Source organism: Amblyomma americanum, chromosome 4 (genome assembly GCF_052857255.1).
Source record: "Amblyomma americanum isolate KBUSLIRL-KWMA chromosome 4, ASM5285725v1, whole genome shotgun sequence".
Taxonomy (NCBI): domain Eukaryota; kingdom Metazoa; phylum Arthropoda; class Arachnida; order Ixodida; family Ixodidae; genus Amblyomma; species Amblyomma americanum.
This window is the reverse complement of record NC_135500.1, coordinates 95286843-95313613: the sequence shown is the minus strand read 5'-3', so window position 1 is coordinate 95313613 and position 26771 is coordinate 95286843. Positions and strand designations below refer to the sequence as shown.

The 26771-nt window shown below is 52.0% G+C and overlaps 1 protein-coding gene across 1 annotated transcript; it reads left to right on the top strand.

The window, feature by feature from the left end:
* Positions 1–844: 844 nt before the first annotated feature.
* Positions 845–26771, top strand: LOC144130264 (uncharacterized). The gene is made up of 3 exons (XM_077664226.1): positions 845–1073; positions 24618–24940; positions 26230–26771. Exons 1-3 carry the CDS (start codon positions 846–848, stop codon positions 26402–26404), a joined length of 726 nt encoding a protein of 241 aa, XP_077520352.1. The 5' UTR covers position 845; the 3' UTR covers positions 26405–26771.

Below are 26771 nucleotides of genomic sequence, written 5' to 3'. Positions count from 1 at the left end.
TACGTGTAGTCTTAAATCCACTCCGTAATTTTTACTCAAAGAATATGATTCGTAGGAAACTTCGGGAATCACGCAACCATTGTTTAAAGTGGGTATAAAAAAGGTAATGTAAATGCGCTAAAAATATCTTCACGGACTGCTCAACAGTCATATAGTCGCAAAGAGCCTGAGACACTTCCCTAAATACCTTTCTCCTCAAGCATCACGTATTTGCTCACCTGTTTCCTGCGCTTTCACCACACAATTTGAGGCTTGTTCTGAACTTTTGGATGAATCCCACACTTGGATTATTCAGGAGCAAGGGTCTGGCTCCCGCGTCACTTTCTCCCTGCTCGATTAGAATCGTTTCCATGAATAATCAGCATTCCTATTCGATATCACCGAGAGATGTAAAGAAAGAAAGCTTTAGCGGAAATTGCGCCATAATACAGTGCAAGCTATCCATTATCTGCTCACGTCATAACATTCCACGCCTAACTGCTTACCAATGACAGTAGGTGCGTTTAGTTAATCGGTGTTTACTTTTGTGACCCTTCAGACCTATGGCACTTTCTCCGCAGAGATTTAGTGGCGCGCTCTGCATGAGCTTAATTCTGGTAATGCGCAGCGATGAGAAATGTAACCGCCATTAATTGGCGGGGCGGGAGACAGTCATGCACTTCTTCACCGGATTTGCTACCTTTTCATTGAGCGCTGTAGTGACTGCTGCATCGTCACCTTGTTGTTCTCAGTTCCAACACCGTTATTTGAGTGTTCGAATTTATGGAGCTCTACTTCTCGCTGCTCCGTCCTTGCAAACCAAGTGGTTCCTAAATCTGTCTTTGCCTTTTGTAACGCAGTATAAGATGGACCCTTCTAAGGAGCTCGCGGCAAAACTGGGCTGTAACGTCAACGACAGCGACACCTGGGCGACCTGCTTCTCGGACGCCAGCCTCAAAGCGCTCCTGTCTGCCGCGAAGGACATGGAGCTGCGCTTCACACCGGCGTGGGACGCTTACGCCCTGTCGCTAGGCTTCAGCGAAAGGAAGCTGCCCATAATGAATGCCGTTCTGGCCGGTGCCGACGTTGCCCAGGTGAGCTGCTGTGACGTCCTTACTTTTTGGCAAATGTCTTGTAATTGAATATAGGAATGGCCGGAGCAAACTGCTGCCTGCGTATCCCACTGACACTTCACGTCGCTTGCTTAGGCTAGTCATACATTTTATAATGTATTGCTTGGTATAGACAGCGATAGGAAAGTTTTGGAGTGATTTGAGAAGAGAACACATCTGACAGGGCAGCATACATACATTTCCATAAAGGGCCTCCTGGGTGTCGCCACAAACCGGTTTAAAGAAGCTCCGAGAGATGGCACTTCGACATCTTCATCACCCGATGAATAAGGTTCATAGGCGTTTACGCGTTCTTATTTTCAATTATGACACGGGCCAACTCGTAGAAAAGGACAAGTAGAAAAAATACACGCTCACGTTCATCTCAGGCTATGAGCGAAGCTCACTGTGAATTCGGAGGCTCTGCTACCTACAGTAATTGGGTTGGAAAATATTTGTTGTTGCACAGCGAACATAGTCCTTCACGGGCAAAGTGATAAAATGCCAATCAAGAACCATGTCAGCAAGGAGACATTCTCTCCGATACTGTTCACCGCATATCTTCAGGAGGTATTCAGAGAACTGCTTTGGAAAGAGTTGAGGATAATAATTAATAGAGAATACCTAAGTAATCTCGGATTTTCTGGTGATATTGCGTTGATAGAAACTCTAGGGACGAACTCCGCAGCATTATCGAGGATATAAGACAGGCAAGGCAGAACGGCTAGTCAAAGTATTAATATGCAGAAAACTAATGTTCAAAAGACTCGGAAGCGAACACCAGTTAACGACAGGCAGCGAAGCAGTGGAAGTTGTCACGGAATACATCTACTCAGGGCATGTAGTGACCGCAGATCCGGACCACAAAACTGAAATATCTAGAAGAATAAGAATAGGGTGGATCGCATTTTTGCATGTACTCTCAGATTATGAATAGCAGTTTACCACTATTTTTCAAGTGGAAGAATATAACAGCTCTATCTTACCTGTGCTCACCTACAGGGCAGAAACGTTGAGGCTAACGAAAAGGGTTTTGGCATAAACGGGACAACGCAGCGAGCCCTGGAAAGGAAAAAAAAATATAGGTGTAACTTTAAGAGACAGGAAGAGGGCAGAGTGATTCAGGGAATAAAGGCGAGTTAATGATATGCTAGTTAAATTCAAGAAGAAATGGGTATGGGTAGGCTATGTAAGGTGTAGGCAAGCGCAGCAGGGGTGGAAGCGAGTCAGTTGTACGGATGAGTTAATTAGTTAAGATATTAATTGGAGGCATACAATATAACTCAATGTCCTATAGTGGCCGCAGTAAGGCTGATTATGATAATTGCTGCTTTGAACAAGTCGCGAAACGTTGAGGGAAAGGTTCCAAACAACGAGACACCTAGGTTTGATGTCCTAAATTATTAGGCATTTCTATCACAACTTACGCCATCACTAACTTAACTGAAATGCTTCCTCACGCTATTAGTAACAGCAGCATTAGTGTATCGCCATGGTCATATAAAGTACTAATCTGTACTTGGATGACCAATGGTATTCCTGGCACCACAAGTGGAAACAACACAAACACATTAAGTATTATTTATTGTGTAAATATTATTTAGGGCAGTCGAAAGTAGTAGTAGTAGTAAAGACTTTTATTCGACCATAATTTATAGGCCGAGCATGTCGACCGCCTGGGCGACCAGAAGCCGCTGTTCTTCTTCCCCTTCAGCGCCAAGCCAGTCGAGCCAGGTGGTGATGGATAGAAAGGGTGGGGGGAAGGAACCCGACTGCTGAGCAGCCGGGCAATAGAAGAGGCAATGGGCCAGGTCCGCATAGATGCAGGGGCAGTTGGGACAGGAAGGGTCCGATCGATAGCGATAGAGGAAGAGGCGGGACGGGGTGATAACTGCATTCATCTGAATGTGCCGAAGAAGGCGAGACTCCGGCACCGTGAGTGATGGATGAGGAGGAGGGTAAAGGCGTTTGTCGAGGCGGAGCTCAAGGTAGACCTCTTTTATGGTGCGGCGAAGGGTGAGCCTCCCACCGTCCTCCGAGGGCTTGGGCCAGGGGATCAACGGTGCCCGGAAAAGTGTGTCGCGGGCGAGCTGATGGGCCAGCTCATTGCCGTCAATCCCTGAATGCCCAGGGACCCAGCGGAGGAAAACGATGGAAGGCTGCAGTGCGGAGACCGCTCGCTCGACCTCCTGTTGGAGAGAAGGGGTCAGGGTGCGTTTCTGTATGTGGTGTATAGCGGCTTGTGAGTCTGAATAGACTGTGTACTCTTGGAGAGAGGGAAGGAGGGCAAATGACTGGAGGGCATGCGCAATGGCGAGGACCTCGAGGGACAATGCGTCTGGAGGGTGTAGATACGGCTCGCTGGTGTGGGTTTCAGGAGAAGGGAGGTGTGGATGGTACAGGGCGTAGCCGCAGGAACCTCGAGGAGCCACGAAGGAGGCATCCGTGTAAGCTACACCCTGGGTATCAAAGAGAGGGGAATGGTGCTGTGCGGCCGCATGACGACGTCCGGCGTGCAGGACGGGGGACATGTTGGCCGGGAGGGGAAGGATACGAAGATTGGGAGCGGGGGTGGGAATAGGAGAGGTAAACGGGGAGATTGGAATGGGCGAGATACCCGCTTGAGTCAATAACCACTGACCCTGACGGGTAAGGGAAAGCCGGGCAAGTTGTGAGTCACGATGGAGACTGATAAGAGAACGAAGAGGATGGAAGAGGCCTGTGGCAAAGAGCTTAGTGGTAGAGGTAGTGATAGGGAGGTTGAGGGCTGCCTTGTAGAGGCCCACAAGGGCAGTCTCGAGAGCGTTAAGTTGAGTCTGATTGAAGGAAGCGTAGGGTGCAAAGTACAAGACTTTGTTGAGGGCCAGCGCGTGGGCAACGCGGCACGCGTGAGCCTCGTGGAGACCTGAGCGTCGAGTGACCACGCGCCGCAGGAGGTGAGTTACAGAGTGGCAGGTGGTGACAGCGCGGTGGAGGGCTTGCACATTCTTAGCCGCATGCAAAGGGAAGCCAAGAACTTTGCACTGTGTGACGACAGGAATGGGAGAGCCAGAAAGGTGGAGAGAGACGAAGTGGTTGTGTGAGCGCTGGTAGGAGGAATGGTTGAGAAGGAGAAGCTCGGATTTCTCAGGAGCAGGAGAGAGGCCAGCGGTGGTGAGAAAGGAGTCGATGAGATCTAGGCCACGTTGCAGGGTGTCCTGTACGTGACCGGGAGAGCCAGATGAACACCAGAGAGTGATGTCATCGGCGTAAAATATATGATGCAGGTCGGGAATTTCAGCTAGCTGGGAGGCGAGAGGGGCCATAGCGAGATTGAAAAGGGTAGGAGAGAGAACAGCACCTTGAGGAGTGCCACGGGTGAGGTGGTGTGGGTTAGACAAGTGGGTATCTACTCGAAAGCGAGCCACACGTTTAGAGAGGAATGAGCGGATATAGGAGTACATGCGGGAGCCACAATCCAAAGAGGCGAGTTGAGAAAGGATGTGATCGTGGCAAACACCGTCAAAGGCCTTGCGAACATCGACAGTCACAAGTGCGTAAATTTGAGTGGGTGTAGGGGACAGAAACGTTTGCTGGAGAATCAGAAACATGTCCTGTGCACAGACGCGGCGTCGGAAGCCAATGAGAGAATGGGGGAAGAACTCCCGTGCCTCAAGAAAATCAGAGAGGCGAGTCAGAGCCATTCGCTCAAGGGTCTTACCAACGCACGACGTCAGGGAGATTGGGCGGAGGTTAGAGAGAGAGGGAGGTTTGCCCGGCTTTGGAATCATAGAAATAAGGGAGGATGTCCAGGAGCTCGGCAAGCAGCCGCTCTCCCAGGCCTCATTGTAGGTTTGAAGGAGGAATTCTTTGGCGCAGTCAGGAAGGTTACGAAGTGTGGTGTATGTAATGGCATCCTCACCGGGAGCCGAGCGTGTAGAATTAGCAGCCAGAGCAGATTCGAGCTCCCGGAGAGTGAAGAATTGGTCCAGATCGGGGTTAGGTCCACCTGAGTACACCGGGTAGGAGGGTGCCAGAGGGGGCGGGAGGTAGAGAGAGGCGAGTTGATCAAAAACTTCGGAGGGAGTCCCCTGAGTGAGGGCTTTAGCTAGAGTGGGAGCAAGGGCAGGCTTACTGCCAAGGAGGGATTTAAAGAGAGACCATGCGGATCGCGAGTGCAATGCAGAATCAAGGCCATCACAAAGAGCACTCCAACGAGAATGCTCGAGGGAGGCGCAGTGGGCGACGATCTCAGCCCGCAGAGCAGTGATCCGGGAGGAAAGTTGGGCATTGTGTGGTTGGGAGCGAAAGGAGCGTTGAAGACGTTTACGGCGACGCCATAAACGGATAAGGTGTGGATCTGGGTCCTGGATTGGGTAACGAGAGCGAACGCGACGGCTACTGGACGTGAGCGCTGCAGAGATGCGCGACGTCCAGTCGTCGTAGGATTGAAAGGAGTCGGAGGCGAGATTTGTGCGAAAAGCATGCCAGTCAGTGTGAATAACCGGATGACAGCGAGGGATGTGGGAAAGAGAGGCGGTGATATGAATGAGAAAGTGGTCACTTAGAAGAGTTTCGGCTGTCACCTGCCAGTGAAAGGAAAGTGAACCCCGAGAGAAAGTGAGGTCGGGTGTCGTGGAGCGTTGTGAGGCAATGCCCGCTCGAGTAGGAGAGCCAGGAGTATTAAGAAGGGTGAGGTGGCGTTCCTGGGCCAGACAGTGCAGGAGGCGGCCGGGTTTGAGGGTTTGTGGGTAGCCCCAGAGTGTGTGAGGGGCATTAAAGTCACCACCAAAGAGGAGATGGGAGGTAGAAGGAAGAGAGTGAAGGAATTTGCCCAGAGCAGAGAATAAAGAGGAAGTGACAGGGGGGTTGTAAAAAGACAAAAGGACGAGTGAGATGCGGGAAGAAGGGTGGTAATAAACCACACAAACTAAATATTTAAGGAGGGTGGAGGGGATGTCAATTTGCTCTACGAGCACGTCACTGCGTACATAAATAGACGCAAGTGGCGTGGCCGTAGTGGCATGGTAGGCGCGGTAGCCTGGGACATTGCGGGCCGTCCGGGTCTCCTGGAGAAGGAGAAAATGAGGCAGAGAGGGGCGGGTGAGTAGGTACTGGTGGAGGGGGGTCTTATTGTGACAAAGATTTCGGCAGTTCCACTGCACAATTTCGAGGTCCTCGCCAAACGCCATTATGAGAGTGGAGAGGAACGCGATGGTACGCGTTCCTTCTTTTTTGCCGGGGGCAGTGACTCATGGACGGATTGGAGCATAGATGTGAAAGATTCCAATTGCTTTGATTGTGCTTGGAGGGTGGTAAGAATCTGGAGAACCGAAGTTTCCAGCTGAACCAAGCGAGTGTGATGTGCCTGTGTGGTGGTTTCGACAAGGTCAGCCAAAGGGGCGACCTGGGCTCTGGAGGAGGGAGTGGGGAACGTGGCAAGGTGCTCATTTAGCTTGCTAAGCTGGGAGGTAAGAGAGGAGGTGGTTGTCTGGAGGGTTTGAGTCAAGGCATGTATCTGCTGTTGTAGATCGTGGGAAATGCGCTGCTGCTCTCGCTGCTGGCGTTCGAGCATTGCTAGCCGGAGGTCGAAGGAGCGGCTCGCGTCAGTCAAGGATGGAGAGGGTGGTGTAGTGGAAGAGAGGGACGCTGGCACCGAGGATCCTTTAACTATGGCGGCGAAGGAGCCTGGTGGTGACGTGATCGGAGCTGATGGATATTCATGATTAGAGGAGGAGGACGAGGAGGAGGAGGAGGGGGTGGTGGGTTGAGTGGCCCGGCGCAAAGCTAGGCGTCGGAGGTATGCAGCTTTAGCACACTCGCGTTGTTTAGCAAGGAGGAAGGGGCAAGTGGGGTCGAGGGAGGGGTGGGTATTCACCTGGCAATGAACGCACCAGGGCTGGGCACACACATGAGCGGAAGGGTCAGCGGGTAGAGGAGCAGCACAGCGACGGCACTTTGCCGGAACGCTGTGCTGGGGGCATTGGTGGGCGCGGTGGCCTAGAGTGAGACAACGGGTGCAGGTGGGAGGCTTAGGTTTATGAGGACGGCACCGGAAGGCAACGCGTTTGAAATATACAAAGTGGGGGATGACGGTACCAGCGAACGTTATGAGCACTGATTGAGTGGATCCCATCATGCGAGCAGCGAGAATATCTGTTTTGAAAGATTCTAGTTCATGCATGAGCTCATCAGGAGTGAAGTGGCCACCGGCGTTATGGATGACGCCGAGGCATGAGATGGGAGGATGGGGGGAATAAGTTTTGATGCTGACAGGCTTACCGTGAAGGTGAAGGTGCGTGATAGAAAGTAGGAGGTGGGCGGTGAGAGGAGAATGAGTTTTTAAAAACACAAGGCTTTGGGCTGGCTTGGCCTGAAGGGTGATGTCTGCACTGGTCTTGGAGGAAAGTTGTGCAGCGGAGGTGACTGCGGCGAGCACGTCGTAGAGAGGCAGCTTGGGATTGAGGGTACCAGGAGGGAGTTGTATGCCAACAGTGATGAGCTCGGAGCGGGGTCGGGTGGCGGAAGCAGGCTTACGGCTGGCACCGATGGTGCTCCAGCCGATTTCCGGGGATGAAGTGTCGTCTACCGGGGACGCCATGAAGTCCATGTCTGCCGACGAATCGTCAGCCTGGGGCGCAATCTGCGACGCTGGTGCCGGGCTGCAGGTCTTGGTGTCAGCGGGTAATGTGGCTGGTGTAGGCGCGGCGGCACCGGCGGCGTCGACGAACGCAGGCGGCTGCGACGCGTCTATGGGCCCAAAGGTGTTGACGTCTCTTAGAGCATGGAGTTGGCGAGCAGTGGACGCTGCGGCGACGACGAACGCTGCCGGCTGCGCCGCGGCCGTCGATCCGGAGCTCCCAGCGTCGCTCACAGTGTTGGTTGCGACAGGATTTTGCGCGGTGGCGTGGGCGGTTGGAGTAGGCCCCGCGGTGGCGGCATCAGTGGGTCTGGGCTGCAGGGGCTTCGTGAGACGCTGCATTGCAGAGGTGCAGGCGCGGCGCGTTAGGGTTAGCGAGGCGCCGCGCCGCTTCTGACTTTTGGAGGCGCTTGAAGGGCCAGCCCGGCAGCGGGCCGTGATGCCGATGGTATCCACGTGCTTCGGAAGCCTTCCGGAAACGATGGAGAGGAAATCCAGGGGCGGGCGAAGCCCTGGATTAGGCCAGGGGCAGGTGAAAACGGAGCTCGATAGGCAGCAAGCTAAACAGGGCGGCGCCACCTAGCGGATGATCAGTCGAAAGTATTCATTAATAAATCTAGGACCACACGGCGAGCTCGCAAAAGGGAGTACTATGCCCAGCTGATACAGCATGCAAAAGGCGACCCCAAAAGAGTAAAGCAAACCGTAAGAGAAGTAAGTAACCCCCAGGTGAGACATACACTCCCCACAAATATAGCCTGTGACACCGCGAACTTCAATTCGTACTGTTATAGCATAGAGCCTACCTTAGCCGCAAGCCACAACCGTCATAATACAAATATAATACTGATATATGCTTATCGAGATCCGTAAGAAACACTTTCTACATTTATGAAATTGACCGGACGATTTAGTACTCGCATTGTCAAAGATATCTAGTAAAAAAGCACGCGGTCTAGATGGAACAACGGTGCGTATGACTAAATACAACGTTGACATATTGGGCCCGATTCTGTGTGCGATCTTTAATCATGCATTATCATGACGGATGTCAACAGCCACCGAAACCAAAGAGCATGGAGGATGACTTTTTTTAATTAGTGGTTTTCATTAATGAGAGATTAATAAAAGCAGAAGAAAAACAACCACATGCCGCCAGTGGGATGCGAACCCACGACCTCCGAATTTTGGGTCCGGTGCTCTACCAAAACCTGCTTTGGGCGGTATTTTTGCATACAGTAACCGAACCCTGAGAGTGTTCACCAGCGTCACCCTCGTCCACAGCGGCGGACGTAGTACGTCGAATATTACGTCATGTATGTCACAACGAGAACCTTTTTCCATTCCCATGTCTCATGCATCATCAAGTTCAACATAGTTGTTACCGCTGAAAATAGCGAAAGTTGCACCAATACTTAAAGATGGTGATTCTTCAGGCCCATCATCTTACCGCCGGATATCAGTTCTTAGCATCATCAACAATGTACCTGAAAATATACTCTCGACTGAAAGTCAAAAGTTTTTCGAAAACAATGTAAATACGCCAACAGCAACATAACTTTCGGCCAACCTTTTCAACGTCAATTGCTGTCCTCACTCGCACAACTTACAAATCCCGCGCTGAATAGCAACAAACTTATTGCTGTTATTTTTTGACCTACAAAAGGCATTCCAAACTGCTGATGACTGCATCCTATTAAAAAAAAAAGCTAACACACTACGGCTTCGTGGCAGGACTTCTGGATTCTTCACTAGCTACACCAGGGAGCATCGCCAGCTAGTTGCAATTGATAATGTCATGTCATCACCCGAACTGCTGCACATAGGAGTACCTCAGGGGTCGGTGCTTAGGCCATTTACTATTCTCATTACATGTAAACAATTTACCTCTAGTCACCCATTGAGCAGATATACTCATGTACCCCGACATCACAGCTCTAGCAGTCACAGGAGACAATATGAAAGAAATTAAAGATAATTCAGAACTATCCAACATGTCTCACTGTTTCGTGCAAAATAAAGTAACTCTGAATGTGAAAAATCCAAACACATAATAATTCACTCCGGGTATAGATTAATCAACTAAAATAATACTAAAACAGAAATAAACAATTGTGAACTTGCAAGGATTGGTTCATTCAAATGCCTTGGCATAATACTTGATAACTGAAATTGGCAAGCGCAAGACCACTCAATCTGCGCGAAGCTATTTTCTGGCTGTCACGCACTACTACAAGCAAGAAATTTTTTCACGATAAGGTGTTAAGAATTTTATATTTTGCATTTATTCATAACCATTTATCATATTGTGTAGACTCTTGGGGATGGACTTACACGGCGTATCTTCAACCAATAAGGAAGTTACAAACACGAGCGTTGTGAATACTAACAAACTATAGCTATGACCACTTAAGCAAGGTATTGTTTCTTAAATTACAGCTATTGCCCTTTGATAATCTAGGTGAAGTAAACATGGCCATTACCGTTGTGGCGGCACACTCTGCACATATTTCCGCGCAGCCTCCGCCTTGTTATCATCCGGCCAAGCTTAACACGGCCACACGCTTAACACTGCCAGCCGACCCCCTAGGTCTTCGCGCCGCCTTCAAGCCGGACATTCAGGATACACCCGCAGAGCTTGTCTACGGCGAACCACTCCGTCTCCCAGGCGAACTTTCTGCTGCACCGCCATCCACCACCGCGACGTCAGATCCCACCGATTTCGTCGCCCGGCTCCGACGCACCATCGCTGCCCTCCGCCCGTCCCCTGCAGCTCACCACTGTAAGACTGCCCCTTTCGTCTTCAAGGATCTGGCAACGTGCACGCACACTTTTCTCCGCGACGACATCGTCCGCGGGCCTTTCCAGCCACCTTACAGCGGACCCTATCCAGTTTTCCGTCGCGATGACAAAACCTTCACTCTGCGCGTTAACGGGAACGACGTCCGCGTCTCTATCGACCAGCTGAAGACTGCCTACATCGATCCCGGCGAACCAGGAATTACCAGTGCACTCACAGGCGTCCATCCATGACCCCCGACATCGCTGCCTGCTTCTGTCACTACACGCCACAGACGTCGGGTACGCTGCACAGATTTTTACAAGGCCTGAAGTAAAAATCTCCACTCCGGGAGGGGGTGTTACGTCTCGCCTACGACGCGCGGTATAGCCGGCGCGGATGCAACGGATGCCGCGGCTTCGTTCATCGCTGCCGCAACGCCTCCCGCCAAGCGCGTCCAGGCAGGTTTCAGTGCCACGTGTCGTCGTGCGTGCGTGTGTGTGTGTGTGCATGTTTTGCCCACGCTTGTCAAAGCGCGGCAGCCGGGGAGAGGAGCTCCCCAACTGGGAGGCGAGGAGGTCTGACCGGCGCCGGCCTGGCGGACGCGCCCGTCACGTCTGGACATGTTCAAGCGTCGCCGTGTCGGACGCCTCTTCCCAAGCCGTTCCTTCTTGCCCTCGACTCCGAGGGTATAAAAGACAGCTGCGCCGGACGCCAAGGAGAGACTTCGATTTCGTCCTTCGAGTAACGTGGTCGCCCTGACCGGCTGCTCTTTTGAGATGCCAGAATAAACAAGTTGTTCTGTTGCCAGTCGACTCATCCTTTGCCGGGACCTTCGGATGTTTCCAGCTTTGCCCCAGGCCGCCAGGCCAACGCTACCCTTGGGGCTTGCAACCCCAAATGCAACAACTGGTTGCCAGCGGTGAGATCCCGACAACGGAGGCCAGCAGCGAAGATATGCGGTCAACTGTATGCTGAGCAGCACAACGACCATCCGGGAGCAGTGCAACGAGCCCTGTGTGATGACTGGTTGCATGCAGCGGAACGACTGCGCTGAATTCTTGGCTGCGAGGTTTGGTGAGTGCGGGACTTTCTTCTTCTGAGTTTTGCCATGCTTTTGTTAGTGTCAGAAACAGAGCTGGTAATTGTGGTTGTCGTTGCTGCCGGGTTAGTTTGCGGCAAGACAATAGTAGGCAGTAGAGAAAGCAGCATTCGGAGCAGCCATGGATTTGAAGTCGTTGCGCAAACCGAAATTGCTGGAGCTTGCAAGAGAGTTGGGTCTGAATGTCTCAGACAAACTCAGAAAACCAGAACTGCTAAGGGCTATTCTTGAGTTGGAGGCTGAGGATGACGAGCTGTCGGAATGCCTTGAGACCATTGAGGAGAGGGAGCAAAAAGAGAAAGACGAGCGCGAACGTAAAGAACAAAAAGAGAAAGAGAAAGAAGAGCGCGACCGTCAACACGCTTTGGAAATGAAGCGTCTCGAGGTAGAGATGGAACGCGCTCGTAATGGAAGTCAGGCACACGGTGCAGGAGAACGGGTATCGTTCAAAATGACTGACCTGATGCGGCCGTTTAAGCTTGGAGAGGACATTGGTTTGTTCCTGGTTAACTTTGAGCGAACGTGCGAGAAGCAGGGGTTCTCTCGGGAAACGTGGCCACAGCGCTTGCTCACTTTGTTACCCGGCGAGGCGGCCGACGTAGTCGCTCGCTTGAAGAGAGAGGAGGCAGAGGATTTCGACCAAGTGAAATCGAGTCTGCTAAAAAAGTACAGGCTGTCAGCGGAGGCGTTCCGTCGGAAGTTTCGGGAAAATGAAAAAGGCAGAAGCGAGTCATATACAGAGTTTGCCTACAGGCTTATGTCAAACATGCAGGAGTGGCTCAAAGAAGAGAAAGCGTTTGGTGACCACGAGAAAATTCTGCAGTGTTTCGGGCTGGAACAGTTTTACAGTCGGTTACCTGAGAACGTGTGGTACTGGGTCTTGGATAGGCCAGACGTTAGTACAGTGGCTAAAGCCGCCGAGCTAGCCGAGGAGTTTGTGACGCGTCGGGCTCGCGGAGCTAAGGACGGTCAAAAGGGTAAATTTGGCTCCAAGTGTGAGAAGCCGAAGTTCACACCCATGAGGGCAACGGGGGACACGCGTAGTGCGGATGCGAGTGAAAGCAGTCCGACCGAACGTAAGGAGACGGCGGCAGCCGCAGCCGAACGCAGAAAGCGGTTCGAGGCGAGGCAAGCGCGCGTGTGTTATACGTGCCAGAAGCCGCGTCACTTTTCGGCGCAGTGTCCAGAAACAAAAAGAGAAGTCGTGTGTTTGTCATTATGTAGCACTGACGAGAACATGAAGCTTCTCGAGCCTTACATGCGAGACTTCCTCGTGAACGGGAAAGAGTGCCGAGTGCTTCGTGATTCCGCAGCTACAATGGATGTAGTTCACCCCTCTTACGTAGAACCCGATATGTTCACGGGCGAGTGCGCATGGATCAAGCAAGCCGTGGAAGCTCATAGCGTGTGTCTGCCCGTAGCAAAAGTGCTTATTGAAGGACCTTTCGGAGCACTTGAGACGGAGGCCGTAGTGTCATCTAGGCTGCCCCCCCAGTACCCGTACCTATTTTCGAACAGGTCCGATCACCTCCTGCGCGAGAAGGGGCTTTTGTTTGGTGAGGCTAGCGTTCAGGCCTTAACCAGATCGAGAGCTCGGGAGCTCGCTGCAAAGGCGGTAGTTGCGGGGCCGACGTTGTCGAACAATGAAAAAGGGTCGGAGGCGCAGCAAGCTGATATTCCGAGCACGTCAGAACTGGATAAAATTGAGCCTGTAGCGTTGAAGGCACCAGATACTGGAGAGGAAATGCCCGACACGGGAAAGTTAGAAGAGCTTCCGGTCGAGCTTCCGGGACTAAGCTCAGTGACGAACAGGGAAGACACTGATCAGGTTATTAGTGACTTAATCATTAAAGCACCGCTGTCGCCTGAGCAGAAAACCGAACTACACCAACTCTTACAAGAGTTTCAAGGTCAGTTCTCTGAGAGGCCTGGTAGGACTTCTGTCCTTACTCATGATATAGAACTTACCTCGCCAGAGCCAGTACGATCCAAGGCGTACCGGGTGTCACCCCGCCAGCGCGATATTATGGAGGCTGAGGTAAAGAAAATGCTACAGCTCGGTGTTATTGAGGCGAGTGAGAGTGATTATACCTCCCCTTTGATTTTAGTTGAGGTACCGGGCAAGGAACCTCGTCCTTGCGTCGACTACCGCAGGCTTAATTCCATTACTAAAGATCAAATTTATCCGATCCCTAACATCGAGGAGCGCCTTGAGAAAGTTAGTAGCGCTCAGTTTATTTCCACCCTAGATCTTGTCAGGGGTTATTGGCAGGTTCCACTTACAGAAGAGGCTAGTAGGTATGCGGCGTTCATTTCACCAATGGGAACATTCCGTCCTAAAGTTTTGAGTTTTGGTTTGAAGAACGCGCCATACTGCTTTTCAAGCCTCATGGACAAAGTGTTGCGGGGACAGGAAGAATTTGCTTTACCGTATTTAGACGACGTAGCGATATTCTCCGCATCCTGGTCTGAGCATATGGCACACTTGCGGGCAGTGCTAACCCGCCTGCGCGAAGCGGGCTTGACAGTCAAGGCTCCCAAGTGCCAATTAGCACAGGCCGAGGTTGTCTACCTCGGTCCGGTGATTGGACAGGGTCGTCGCCGCCCCTCTGAAATAAATGTGGCCGCTGTGCGAGACTTCCCGCAACCGCGCACGAAGACCGATATTCGGTCGTTCTTAGGTGTCGCCAGCTGCTATCAAAGGTACATCCCCAGGTACTCCGATATCGCGGCTCCCCTGACGGATGCTCTAAGAAAAACAGAGCCCCAAACAGTCGTCTGGAGCGAGACAAAGGAAAGAGCTTTTAGCGCCCTAAAGAGCGCCCTAACAAGCCAGCCTGTGCTACGATCGCCAGACTATACCAAAGGGTTCGTTGTTCAGTGCGATGCTAGTGAGCGAGGCATGGGCGTTGTACTGTGCCAAAGGGACAATGGAGAAGTGGAACACCCCGTCCTGTATGCTAGTCGTAAGCTGACCTGTCGTGAGCAGGCGTACAGCGCCACCGAGAAAGAGTGTGCGTGTCTCGTGTGGGCCGTTCAGAAATTGTCATGCTACCTAGCCGGCTCGAGGTTTATCATTGAGACGGATCACTGCCCTCTCCAATGGCTGCAGACCATCTCTCCCAAAAATGGCCGCCTCCTGCGCTGGAGCCTCGCTTTGCAACAATATTCCTTTGAGGTGCGTTACAAAAAGGGGAGTCTCAACGGTAACGCCGATGGCTTAAGTCGAAGCCCCTAACGTGGGAATCCGCCTCAAAGTTGTTGGTTACTGATGTTTTCTTCCTGAGGCAGGATTTTTAACATATTGCTTTTGTTTAGTGTTTCAAAGTGATTATGTGCTTTCTAGTGCAATTTTCCAATTTGTGGACGCGTTCTGAGTGCTGCTTGACTACTGTAAGGAACTAGGCAGTAGTATAAAAGGGGAAAGAGCCTGGCAGAGCTTAGTGAGGGTTGTCTCGTGCTTGCTGACTGAGCGGTTGCGTTTCGGAGTAGTTCTAACGCTTGCTGGGAACGAGCACAAAAATGGCAACTCTCCTGAAGTGACTTTGCAGTGCCCTGTGTGATCCTGAACCTGAGAACGAGGCCTTCTCTGTGCGCTGCGCTCAAGCAACGTCGAGGGACCACCGGTTTCGTTTACGAGCATCATCGAGCGACATCCCTCTGGACAGCGGATGCAGTCCCCTGACCATCGGGATCTCCTTCTCCCGGCGGGGCGGTCTGTTACGTCTCGCCTACGACGCGCGGTATAGCCGGCGCGGATGCAACGGATGCCGCGGCTTCGTTCATCGCTGCCGCAACGCCTCCCGCCAAGCGCGTCCAGGCAGGTTTCAGTGCCACGTGTCGTCGTGCGTGCGTGTGTGTGTGTGTGCATGTTTTGCCCACGCTTGTCAAAGCGCGGCAGCCGGGGAGAGGAGCTCCCCAACTGGGAGGCGAGGAGGTCTGACCGGCGCCGGCCTGGCGGACGCGCCCGTCACGTCTGGACATGTTCAAGCGTCGCCGTGTCGGACGCCTCTTCCCAAGCCGTTCCTTCTTGCCCTCGACTCCGAGGGTATAAAAGACAGCTGCGCCGGACGCCAAGGAGAGACTTCGATTTCGTCCTTCGAGTAACGTGGTCGCCCTGACCGGCTGCTCTTTTGAGATGCCAGAATAAACAAGTTGTTCTGTTGCCAGTCGACTCATCCTTTGCCGGGACCTTCGGATGTTTCCAGCTTTGCCCCAGGCCGCCAGGCCAACGCTACCCTTGGGGCTTGCAACCCTTTTGCAACAGGGGTGATGTGGCGACCCACTCTGCGCATATTTCCGCGCAGCCTCCGCCTTGTTAGAATCCGGCCTAGCGTAACACGGCCACACGCTGTACGCGTTACCGATAAAACATAGCGCCACCGCTACGTCACCCGAGGCATGCATCACCAACGGTGGCTACAAAAGCAGGCTGCCCGGCAGGAAAGAGCAATTTTTTTTACTTCCGCTGCAGAGACGAGCGTAGCATTGGTACGCTCGTCCACTGCCATCGCTAACCGAATAAACAGCTGCTACGTTTTTATGTTGGGATTCGTCCTTCGGCAGAAACGACATCCCTCACCGTGAATACTGTCCACAGAAACAACCATTCTTTCCATGTATAATACTCCTCATCCCGCACCTCCAGAAATTCGAGGGCAGGCAAATATAATTTGCCTCCAATGAATACTTCGTATGTGGATCGACGAATTCAATTTATAAGCACAAAAGTGTGGAATAGCTTATTATCGGAACTGAGAACTGCGCAAGATTTTTCCACGCAAGTGAAGAAACGTTTTATGGCTTTGATTTCTCATGTGCAAGAATTGTAAATGTAGGGATGAGTATTTTGGGCCATAAATTGTACCTCCCATGTACATAGAGTACTGTTGTACTCTTCTCATTTATGCGGTATCATCCATTGTGAATATTTATATACTGCTTTCTTTACGCATTAATAATTTTATTTTCTTTTTCTTATATTTATATAATGCCTGTTTAATTGCACGTCTGACTTGGACCAATTTGCTAGCCGTCAGCTAAGAGTTCAAACAATTCTTTTGCCCTTTTTGTATTGCATAAAGAACCAAAGAAGCCTTGAATTTTAACCGAAGTTTGAGTGTAAGGGTGAAGTTGTTAGCTCAGGAACTCTACATGGCTAATATAGTCTGTCCACCGCTGCTAACTCCAGCCGCGCCTGAACAGCTGCGGCACTTACAGCTCACCACTGACTCTGAAAGGCAGATAAGTCAGATTACCGTCTTGGTACCGCGGTGTTATGCACAAAAGAACACACCATAGGGGCTTCTCGTGCTAAGCATATATCGCCAGGTCTCTATATGAAGCGCAATCAATCGTACCTGCAGGGACGCCAGGCGCCCCGGCAGCCGTATACAGTAGGGCAAGAGCCGTCAGAATTTCTTACCGGTGTTGCAAAAGGGTTGCAAGCCCCAAGGGTAGCGTTGGCCTGGCGGCCTGGGGCAAAGCTGGAAACATCCGAAGGTCCCGGCAAAGGATGAGTCGACTGGCAACAGAACAACTTGTTTATTCTGGCATCGCAAAAGAGCAGCCGGTCAGGGCGACCACGTTACTCGAAGGAAGAAATCGAAGTCTCTCTTGGCGTCCGGCGCAGCTGTCTTTTTATACCCTCGGAGTCGAGGGCAAGAAGGAACGGCTTGGGATGAGTCGCACAAGACGGCGACGCACGGACATGTCCAGACGTGACGGGCGCGTCCGCCGGGCCGGCGCCGGTCAGACCTCCTCGCCTCCCAGTTGGGGAGCTCCTCTCCCCGGCTGCCGCGCTTTGACAAGCGTGGGCACCAACATGCACACACACACACACACACACGCACGACGACACGTGGCACTGAAACCTGCCTGGACGCGCTTGGCAGGAGGCGTTGCGGCCGCGATGAACGAAGCCGCGGCGTCCGTTGCATCCGCGCCGGCTATACCGCGCGTCGTAGGCGAGACGTAACAGACCGCCCCGCCGGGAGAAGGAGATCCCGATGGTCAGGGGACTGCATCCGCTGTCCAGAGGGATGTCGCTCGATGATGCTCGTAATCGAAACCGATCGTCCCTCGACGTTGCTTGAGCGCAGCGCACAGAGAAGGCCTCGTTCACATGTTCAGGATCACACAGGACACTGCAAAGTGACTTCGGGAGAGTTGCCATTTTTGTGCTCGTTCCCAGCAAGCGTTAGAACTACGCCGAAACGCAACCGCTCAGTCAGCAAGCACGAGACAACCCTCACTAAGCTCTGCCAGGCTCTTTCCCCTTTTATACTACTGCCTAGTTCCTTACAGTAGTCAAGCAGCACTCAGAACGCGTCCACAAATTGGAAAATTGCACTAGAAAGCACATAATCACTTAGAAACACTAAACAAAAGCAATATGTTAAAAATCCTGCCTCAGGAAGAAAACATCACTAACAAACAACTTTGAGGCGGATTCCTACGTTAGGGGCTTCGACTTAAGCCATCGGCGTTACCGTTGAGACTCCCCTTTTTGTAACGCACCTCAAAGGAATATTGTTGCAAAGCGAGGCTCCAGCGCAGGAGGCGGCCATTTTTGGGAGAGATGGTCTGCAGCCATTGGAGAGGGCAGTGATCCGTCTCAATGATAAACCTCGAGCCGGCTAGGTAGCATGACAATTTCTGAACGGCCCACACGAGACACGCACACTCTTTCTCGGTGGCGCTGTACGCCTGCTCACGACAGGTTAGCTTACGACTAGCATACAGGACGGGGTGTTCCACTTCTCCATTGTCCCTTTGGCACAGTACAACGCCCATGCCTCGCTCACTAGCATCGCACTGAACAACGAACCCTTTTGTGTAGTCTGGCAATCGTAGCACAGGCTGGCTTGTTAGGGCGCTCTTAAGGGCGCTAAAAGCTCTTTCCTTTGTCTCGCCCCAGACGACTGTTTGGGGCTCTGTTTTTCTTAGAGCATCCGTCAGGGGAGCCGCGATATCGGAGTACCTGGGGATGTACCTCTGATAGTAGCCGGCGACACCTAAGAACGACCGAATATCGGTCTTCGTGCGCGGTTGCGGGAAGTCTCGCACAGCGGCCACCTTTATTTCAGAGGGGCGGCGACCACCCTGTCCAATCACGTGACCGAGGTAGACAACCTCGGCCTGTGCTAATTGGCACTTGGGAGCCTTGACTGTCAAGCCCGCTTCGCGCAGGCGGGTTAGCACTGCCCGCAAGTGTGCCATATGCTCAGACCAGGATGCGGAGAATATCGCTACGTCGTCTAAATACGGTAAAGCGAATTCTTCCTGTCCCCGCAACACTTTGTCCATGAGGCTTGAAAAGCAGTATGGCGCGTTCTTCAAACCAAAACTCAAAACTTTAGGACGGAATGTTCCCATTGGTGAAATGAACGCCGCATACCTACTAGCCTCTTCTGTAAGTGGAACCTGCCAATAACCCCTGACAAGATCTAGGGTGGAAATAAACTGAGCGCTACTAACTTTCTCGAGGCGCTCCTCGACGTTAGGGATCGGATAAATTTGATCCTTAGTGATGGAATTAAGTCTGCGGTAGTGGACGCAAGGACGAGGTTCCTTGCCCGGTACCTCAACTAAAATCAAAGGGGAGGTATAATCACTCTCACCCGCCTCAATAACACCGAGCTGTAGCATTTTCTTTACCTCAGCCTCCATAATATCGCGCTGGCGGGGTGACACCCGGTACGCCTTGGATCGTACTGGCTCTGGCGAGGTAAGTTCTATATCATGAGTAAGAACAGAAGTCCTACCAGGCCTCTCAGAGAACTGACCTTGAAACTCTTGTAAGAGTTGGTGTAGTTCGGTTTTCTGCTCAGCCGACAGCGGTGCTTTAATGATTAAGTCACTAATGACCTGATCGGTGTCTTCCCTGTTCGTAACTGAGCCTAGTCCCGGAAGCTCGACCGGAAGCTCTTCGGGAACGTTTACCATCATACACACCACTGCTTCCCGTTGTCTATAGGGTTTGAGCAGATTACAGTGGTAAACTTGCTGTGCTTTCCGCTTTCCTGGCAGACTCACCACGTAGTTAACATCCGACAGTTTTTGAACAATCCGTGCTGGGCCCTCCCACTGCACGTCGAGTTTGTTTTTTAGCGATGTGCGCAATATGATTACCTCATCGCCCACCTCAAAACGACGGGCCCTGGCTGTCCGATCATAATAAACCTTGGCCCTCTGCTGGGCCTTTGCCATTGCTTCACCTGACAACTCCTGTGCCCTTCTTAAGCGTTCGAGGAGACTAAGCACGTACTCGACCACGACTGGGTCGTCGCCCCTGCCTTCCCACGAGTCTCGAAGCATGCGAAGCGGAGACCGCAGCGAGCGACCGTACACCAGCTCAGCTGGCGAAAACCCCGTAGCCGCATGCGGCGCGGTCCTTAATGCAAACATCACCCCAGGCAGACACAGCTCCCAATCACTTTGTTGCTCAAAACACAATGCTCTCAACACGCGCTTCATGACGGAGTGGAGCTTCTCAACGGAATTCGACTGTGGGTGGTACACTGAGCTGTGTAACAGCTTTACCCCACACCTTTCGAGAAAGGCTGTCGTCAAAGCGCTGGTAAACACTGTGCCCTGATCTGACTGGATTTCCGCAGGAAAACCAACTCGCGCAAATATGGACAGTAGTGCATTGACTATCTCAACTGAGCTGAGTTCTTTAAGCGGCACTGCTTCAGGGAACTTTGTCGCTGGGCAGATCACAGTCAAAATGTGTCTGTACCCCGTGCGTGTTACCGGCAGAGGTCCCACTGTATCAATAACGAGCCGTCTAAAAGGCTCCGTAATGATAGGTACCAACTTCAACGGCGCCCTCGATTTGTCCCCTGGTTTGCCAACCCGCTGACAGGTGTCACATGTCCTCACAAAGTGTTCTACGTCACGAAAACACCCTGGCCAATAGTACTCTTGCAAGAGACGGTCCTTAGTCTTCTTAACTCCTAGGTGTCCGGACCACGAACCGCCATGCGACAAGCGCAACAGATCCTGACGGTAGCATTGAGGCACGATCAGCTGATCGAACTCGACTCCTCTGCGGTCTAGATACTTCCGGTACAGGACCCCACCTCTTTCCACAAAACGAGCATTTTTCTTGGCGATACCTTCTTTGACATTGCAGCGCATGTTTTCTAGGCTGCCATCCTTTTTTTGCTCGGCTATCAAAGCCGACCGGCTGACTTTTAGCAACCTATTAAGTCCATCGGACGTAGGCGCGATGAGCAAATCTGCAGATAGCTCTTCTAACTTTCCCGTGTCGGGCGTTTCCTCTTCAGTACCTGGTGCCTTCAGCGCTACAGGCTCAATTTTATTCAGTTCGGACGTGCTCTGAATATCAGCTTGCTGGGCCTCCGACCCTTTCTCATTGTTCGACAACGTCGGCCCCGCAACTACCGCCTTTGCAGCGAGCTCCCGAACTCTCGATCTGGTTAAGGCCTGAACGCTAGCCTCACCAAACAAAAGCCCCTTCTCGCGCAGGAGGTGATCGGACCTGTTCGAAAATAGGTACGGGTACTGGGGGGGCAGCATAGATGACACTGCGGCCTCCGTCTCAATTGCTCCGAAAGGTCCTTCAATAAGCACTTTTGCTACGGGCAGACACACGCTGTGAGCTTCCACGGCTTGCTTGATCCATGCGCACTCGCCCGTGAACATATCGGGTTCTACGTAAGAGGGGTGAACTACATCCATTGTAGCTGCGGAATCACGAAGCACTCGGCACTCTTTCCCGTTCACGAGGAAGTCTCGCATGTAAGGCTCGAGAAGCTTCATGTTCTCGTCAGTGCTGCATAATGACAAAAACACGACTTTTGTTTTTGTTTCTGGACACTGCGCCGAAAAGTGACCCGGCTTCTGGCACGTATAACACACGCGCGCTTGCCTCGCCTCGAACCGCTTTCTGCGTTCGGCTTCGGCTGCCGCCGTCTCCTTACGTTCGGTCGGACTGCTTTCACTCGCATCCGCACTACGCGTGTCCCCCCTTGCTCTCATTGGTGTGAACTTCGGCCTCTCAGACTTGGAGCCAAATTCACCCTTTTGACCGTCCTTAGCTCCGCGAGCCCGACGCGTCACAAACTCCTCGGCTAGCTCGGCGGCTTTAGCCACTGTACTAACGTCTGGCCTATCCAAGACCGAGTACCGCACGTTCTCAGGTAACCGACTATAAAACTGTTCCAGCCCGAAACATTGCAGAATTTTCTCGTGGTCACCAAACGCTTTCTCTTCTTTGAGCCACTCCTGCATGTTTGACATAAGCCTGTAGGCAAACTCTGTATATGACTCGCTTCTGCCTTTTTCATTTTCCCGAAACTTCCGACGGAACGCCTCCGCTGACAGCCTGTACTTTTTTAGCAGACTCGATTTCACTTGGTCGAAATCCTCTGCCTCCTCTCTCTTCAAGCGAGCGACTACGTCGGCCGCCTCGCCGGGTAACAACGTGAGCAAGCGCTGTGGCCACGTTTCCCGAGAGAACCCCTGCTTCTCGCACGTTCGCTCAAAGTTAACCAGGAACAAACCAATGTCCTCTCCAAGCTTAAACGGCCGCATCAGGTCAGTCATTTTGAACGATACCCGTTCTCCTGCACCGTGTGCCTGACTTCCATTACGAGCGCGTTCCATCTCTACCTCGAGACGCTTCATTTCTAAAGCGTGGTCGCGCTCTTCTTTCTCTTTTTGCTCTTTACGTTCGCGCTCCTCTTTTTGCTCTTTACGTTCGCGCTCGTCTTTCTCTTTTTGTTCTTTACGTTCGCGCTCGTCTTTCTCTTTTTGTTCTTTACGTTCGCGCTCGTCTTTCTCTTTTTGTTCTTTACGTTCGCGCTCGTCTTTCTCTTTTTGCTCCCTCTCCTCAATGGTCTCAAGGCATTCCGACAGCTCGTCATCCTCAGCCTCCAACTCAAGAATAGCCCTTAGCAGTTCTGGTTTTCTGAGTTTGTCTGAGACATCCAGACCCAACTCTCTTGCAAGCTCCAGCAATTTCGGTTTGCGCAACGACTTCAAATCCATGGCTGCTCCGAATGCTGCTTTCTCTACTGCCTACTATTGTCTTGCCGCAAACTAACCCGGCAGCAACGACAACCACAATTACCAGCTCTGTTTCTGACACTAACAAAAGCCTGGCAAAACACAGAAGAAAGTCCCGCACTCACCAAACCTCGCAGCCAAGAATTCAGCGCAGTCGTTCCGCTGCAGGCAACCAGTCATCACACAGGGCTCGTTGCACTGCTCCCGGATGGTCGTTGTGCTGCTCAGCATACAGTTGACCGCATATCTTCGCTGCTGGCCTCCGTTGTCGGGATCTCACCGCTGGCAACCAGTTGTTGCAAAAGGGTTGCAAGCCCCAAAGGTAGCGTTGGCCTGGCGGCCTGGGGCAAAGCTGGAAACATTCGAAGGTCCCGGCAAAGGATGAGTCGACTGGCAACAGAACAACTTGTTTATTCTGGCATCGCAAAAGAGCAGCCGGTCAGGGCGACCACGTTACTCGAAGGAAGGAATCGAAGTCTCTCTCGGCGTAGTAGTAAGTAGTAGTAAGTGGATGAAAAGGGAAGAGGAAAGGAAAATGCACGGGCGTGTGACTGGTGTTAAAACACCACCACCACTGCCGGCGTGCAGATAGAGAGAAGGATAGGTAGGGTTTTAGAGGAAGAAGGAAGAACGCGCGCGCAGGGGCGCGCGGCGTTCTCTCCCTCTCGGCGTCCGGCGCAGCTGTCTTTTTATACCCTCGGAGTCGAGGGCAAGAAGGAACGGCTTGGGATGAGTCGCACAAGACGGCGACGCACGGACATGTCCAGACGTGACGGGCGCGTCCGCCGGGCCGGCGCCGGTCAGACCTCCTCGCCTCCCAGTTGGGGAGCTCCTCTCCCTGGCTGCCGCGCTTTGACAAGCGTGGGCACCAACATGCACACACACACACACGCACGCACGACGACACGTGGCACTGAAACCTGCCTGGACGCGCTTGGCGGGAGGCGTTGCGGCCGCGATGAACGAAGCCGCGGCGTCCGTTGCATCCGCGCCGGCTATACCGCGCGTCGTAGGCGAGACGTAACACCGGCCACATTGTTACAATAACGAGCTTTGCAAGTAAGTGTTCACTGCGGTAGTTTAAAACTACGCGGCGCGCTCGCGAGAATTGGCGCATGGTAATCATCTCTAATCCTGCCTCGACTTCTCACAGCTGCAGTGACTGTTCGTGCTAGCGTTATTCGGTGCGGAGCCTCTTTTAGGTTGGAAAGGCCATCTCGAGCACTGGAAACTATTTTTTGCGAGTTCAATATTTCGCTATTCCGGCTGAAGTCGAATGTGTCGCCAGCCCTCAGTATCACGAAGCAGGCATGGCGGTACTCTTGTTCTGTCCTCTTCCCTCAGGTCTGCCAGCTATATGACTCTAGAAAGGCTATGCGACTCATGGTACCCCACATTAGCGGAACCCAACTTATTAGCAAGATCTCGGCAGTGGATAAAAACACATTAGTGGCAGTTTCTTCCTAAAGAGGAAATTTAGGGAAGTAATTTTAACGCTTGCCGTATTCTGCAGCCTGAGCCAGGGCCTAAACATCAATTTTCTTCGTAAGCGCACCTCGTTCATCCAGCTAATACAGAAACTCACACGCAAAAGCCGCCAAAAGCTATGGCGGTCTTTATGCTCTTCGCTTGGTTCAGATAATTGATGCAGTGGAGGCCGGCTCAAGAAAAAAAGTAAAGGAACAGTAAACGAATCAACTAACTCGATCGTTAGATGGGTTAGGAACGTTACCCTTCGAGCATCTCACTTCAAGCTTGGGGGTTATAGAGTTGCCTCCGCACTCTCCAGTTATAGTTGCCGATAAGATGTATACTTATCTCAAAAGACATTTTTAGTCGAATTATGAGTCGATGTTTCGCTGAAATTATTTGCGGGACCTATCTTCTACGAAGCTGTGCGCGCGAGAGATGCGATAATCAAGCCCTTGAGGGAAATGAAGCCGCTTGCAATATCTATATATTACTGCTCATTTTCTCGCGCATTCGCAGGCGAGGGCCCTCATTGAGGAGTACGTGCGACCTAAAGCCAAGGCCAACGGCAGCGCTTCGACGGGCGAGGCGCTGTTCGCGTACGCTGTCGGCTACCTGGTCGGCAGCGACCCTATCAAAGTCAGGGAAGTGCAGCGGTGGCTCCAAGCCAAAGATGACGAGGCCAGGCTGAGGTTCCTGGCCCTCGCAATTTCGGGTTGCAGCGCGCGCACCGTAGCCCTGAGCGCCCTGCACGGCTACCACTACGTCGTCGACAGCGGCGGACAGCCGCTGTTCGAGCCGCTGCTGAACACAGCTGACGTCGCCCAATTTCTCTCTGACGGGTGAGCGCATCTCGCGACGTGACCCGAAATTTTAAATGCGTGAAACGCCCACCACCGTTGCGTCAAAGCGGCCGCGGGATTCTTCTACTGAACTGTACAAATGGTGGGGTGTCCACCTTTTCATTGCGTATTCTTAGCTGGCGATGGCCAGCCACTCCGAGAGCTTAGGAAAGGTTAATCGGAGTCGGCTTGATTTGCCGATGCCGGCTGACGCGGCTGGCACAGAAATCGACAAGGTGTTTCCAGAGCAACCTCAGCGCCCTCTGGACATCGCAGGGTCATTATACCCTTTACTGTTAACGCATGACGACGCATTTTTTAGGTGGTGTTGCTCACCGGTGTAGTACAACCCCCGTCAAAAGTACGCAGCCCAAGGGGTTTGTGTTTAAGCTGTTCAGCAGGACTCCCTTGAACATCTAGCAATCCAAATCCAAAGCTTGGGAGGATTGAACGCTGATACCCATTTATCGTGCTAACTAGCAGGCTGGTTAACTAATATTGAACAGTTAACTTTTTAACTATCACTGTTGGGCTCATTAATTACCGAGAGGCGTGTAGCGCACCCTAAGTAACATCGGAGTCCTTCGTAATATTCATAAGAGTTTTTAGAACTTCGAAAGCGCTGTTCGGTTATCCTTACCGTGGCCCAACAAATTTGGGGTATTTCGACAACTTACGCAAACTGGAGAAGTTGCTTTGCCTGCAAGCTTCTCGAACGCACATATATTTTGGCGCGATGTAGCGAACGTTTGTTGAACCACAACGCCGAGGGTAACGGCTTCCGAAATTCTAAAAAATGATATGGATATTGTTTAGGATGGACTACACGCCTCTTAATAATTAAGTAGCCTAAAAGTGATAGTTAAACTATTCAATATTAGTTAACCAGCCTGCTAGTTAGCCCGTACTGTTTTCTGATGTACTATACCGCTGACAGTATACAATGCCGAAAAAGCGCTCTTCTAACTAAACAAGCCGATCTTTAAAAATTCGTAAAATCTTACGTGAAACACCCAGTACAACCACCGTAGCGGCACAGTGGCACCGGTGGTCGGCTGCTGATCCAAGCTCGCGGGTTCGATCCCGACCGCAGCGGCCGTATATCGATGGAGGCAAAATACAAAAGGAGGTCGTGTGCTGTGCGACGCAAGTGCACATTAAAAAACCCCATGTGGTTTAATTAATCCGGAGTCCTCCGCTACGGCGTCCATCGAAGCTCCAGTGTCGCTTCAGAATGTTAGACAACACAATCCGCAAGCATTCTTATGGCCGCCTTAATTCCCTCCCAGGAGAGTGCCCAGCCTGAAGAACGGCGAGGCGTGGCTGCCAGCGGTGAACGCCACGCGCTCCCTCTTCGCCAACGGCACCGAAGTCTTGGACAGCGTCACCGTCGCCACCAAGTGCCGCAGTCTGGCCAACGCTCCTGTTCCTGGGCTGCTGTCGGCCCGAACTAATGCTCAGTAGGGGCCGATGGAAGCCTTGCGTCTCCATGGGTCGCCAACGGCTTCGGCTTAATCGCTGTGGCATAAATTTGATTGCTATCGCATATTAATAGAGCATTTTCCAAGGTTATGATATTGATCGTTCACAGTGCTCGTGTCGGTCTTCCGATCACGCCTGCTTGCATAGTTACAATCCCTGCTTGTTAATTTTGTGTCAGTTAAACTGCGCTTTTAAATCCCAGCTCCGGACGTTATTATTAACAGTTGAACTGTGCTTTGAAAACCAACTCCTGACGTATGTTTTATTGTGTCGCTATGTATCCTGCGCTAAATGCTTCAATAATACATCTGTTCAGTTTTAATGCTATTGCGATTTTCCTCGCCTAATT

Excerpts from the sequence above, each read along its gene's own strand:
- LOC144130264 (XM_077664226.1), top strand. The coding sequence starts at position 846 with ATGGACCCTTCTAAGGAGCTCGCGGCAAAACTGGGCTGTAACGTCAAC. Across the intron at positions 1,074-24,617 it reads CCGGTGCCGACGTTGCCCAG|GCGAGGGCCCTCATTGAGGA; the intron begins GTGAGCTGCTGT and ends GCGCATTCGCAG. Across the intron at positions 24,941-26,229 it reads GCCCAATTTCTCTCTGACGG|GAGAGTGCCCAGCCTGAAGA; the intron begins GTGAGCGCATCT and ends ATTCCCTCCCAG.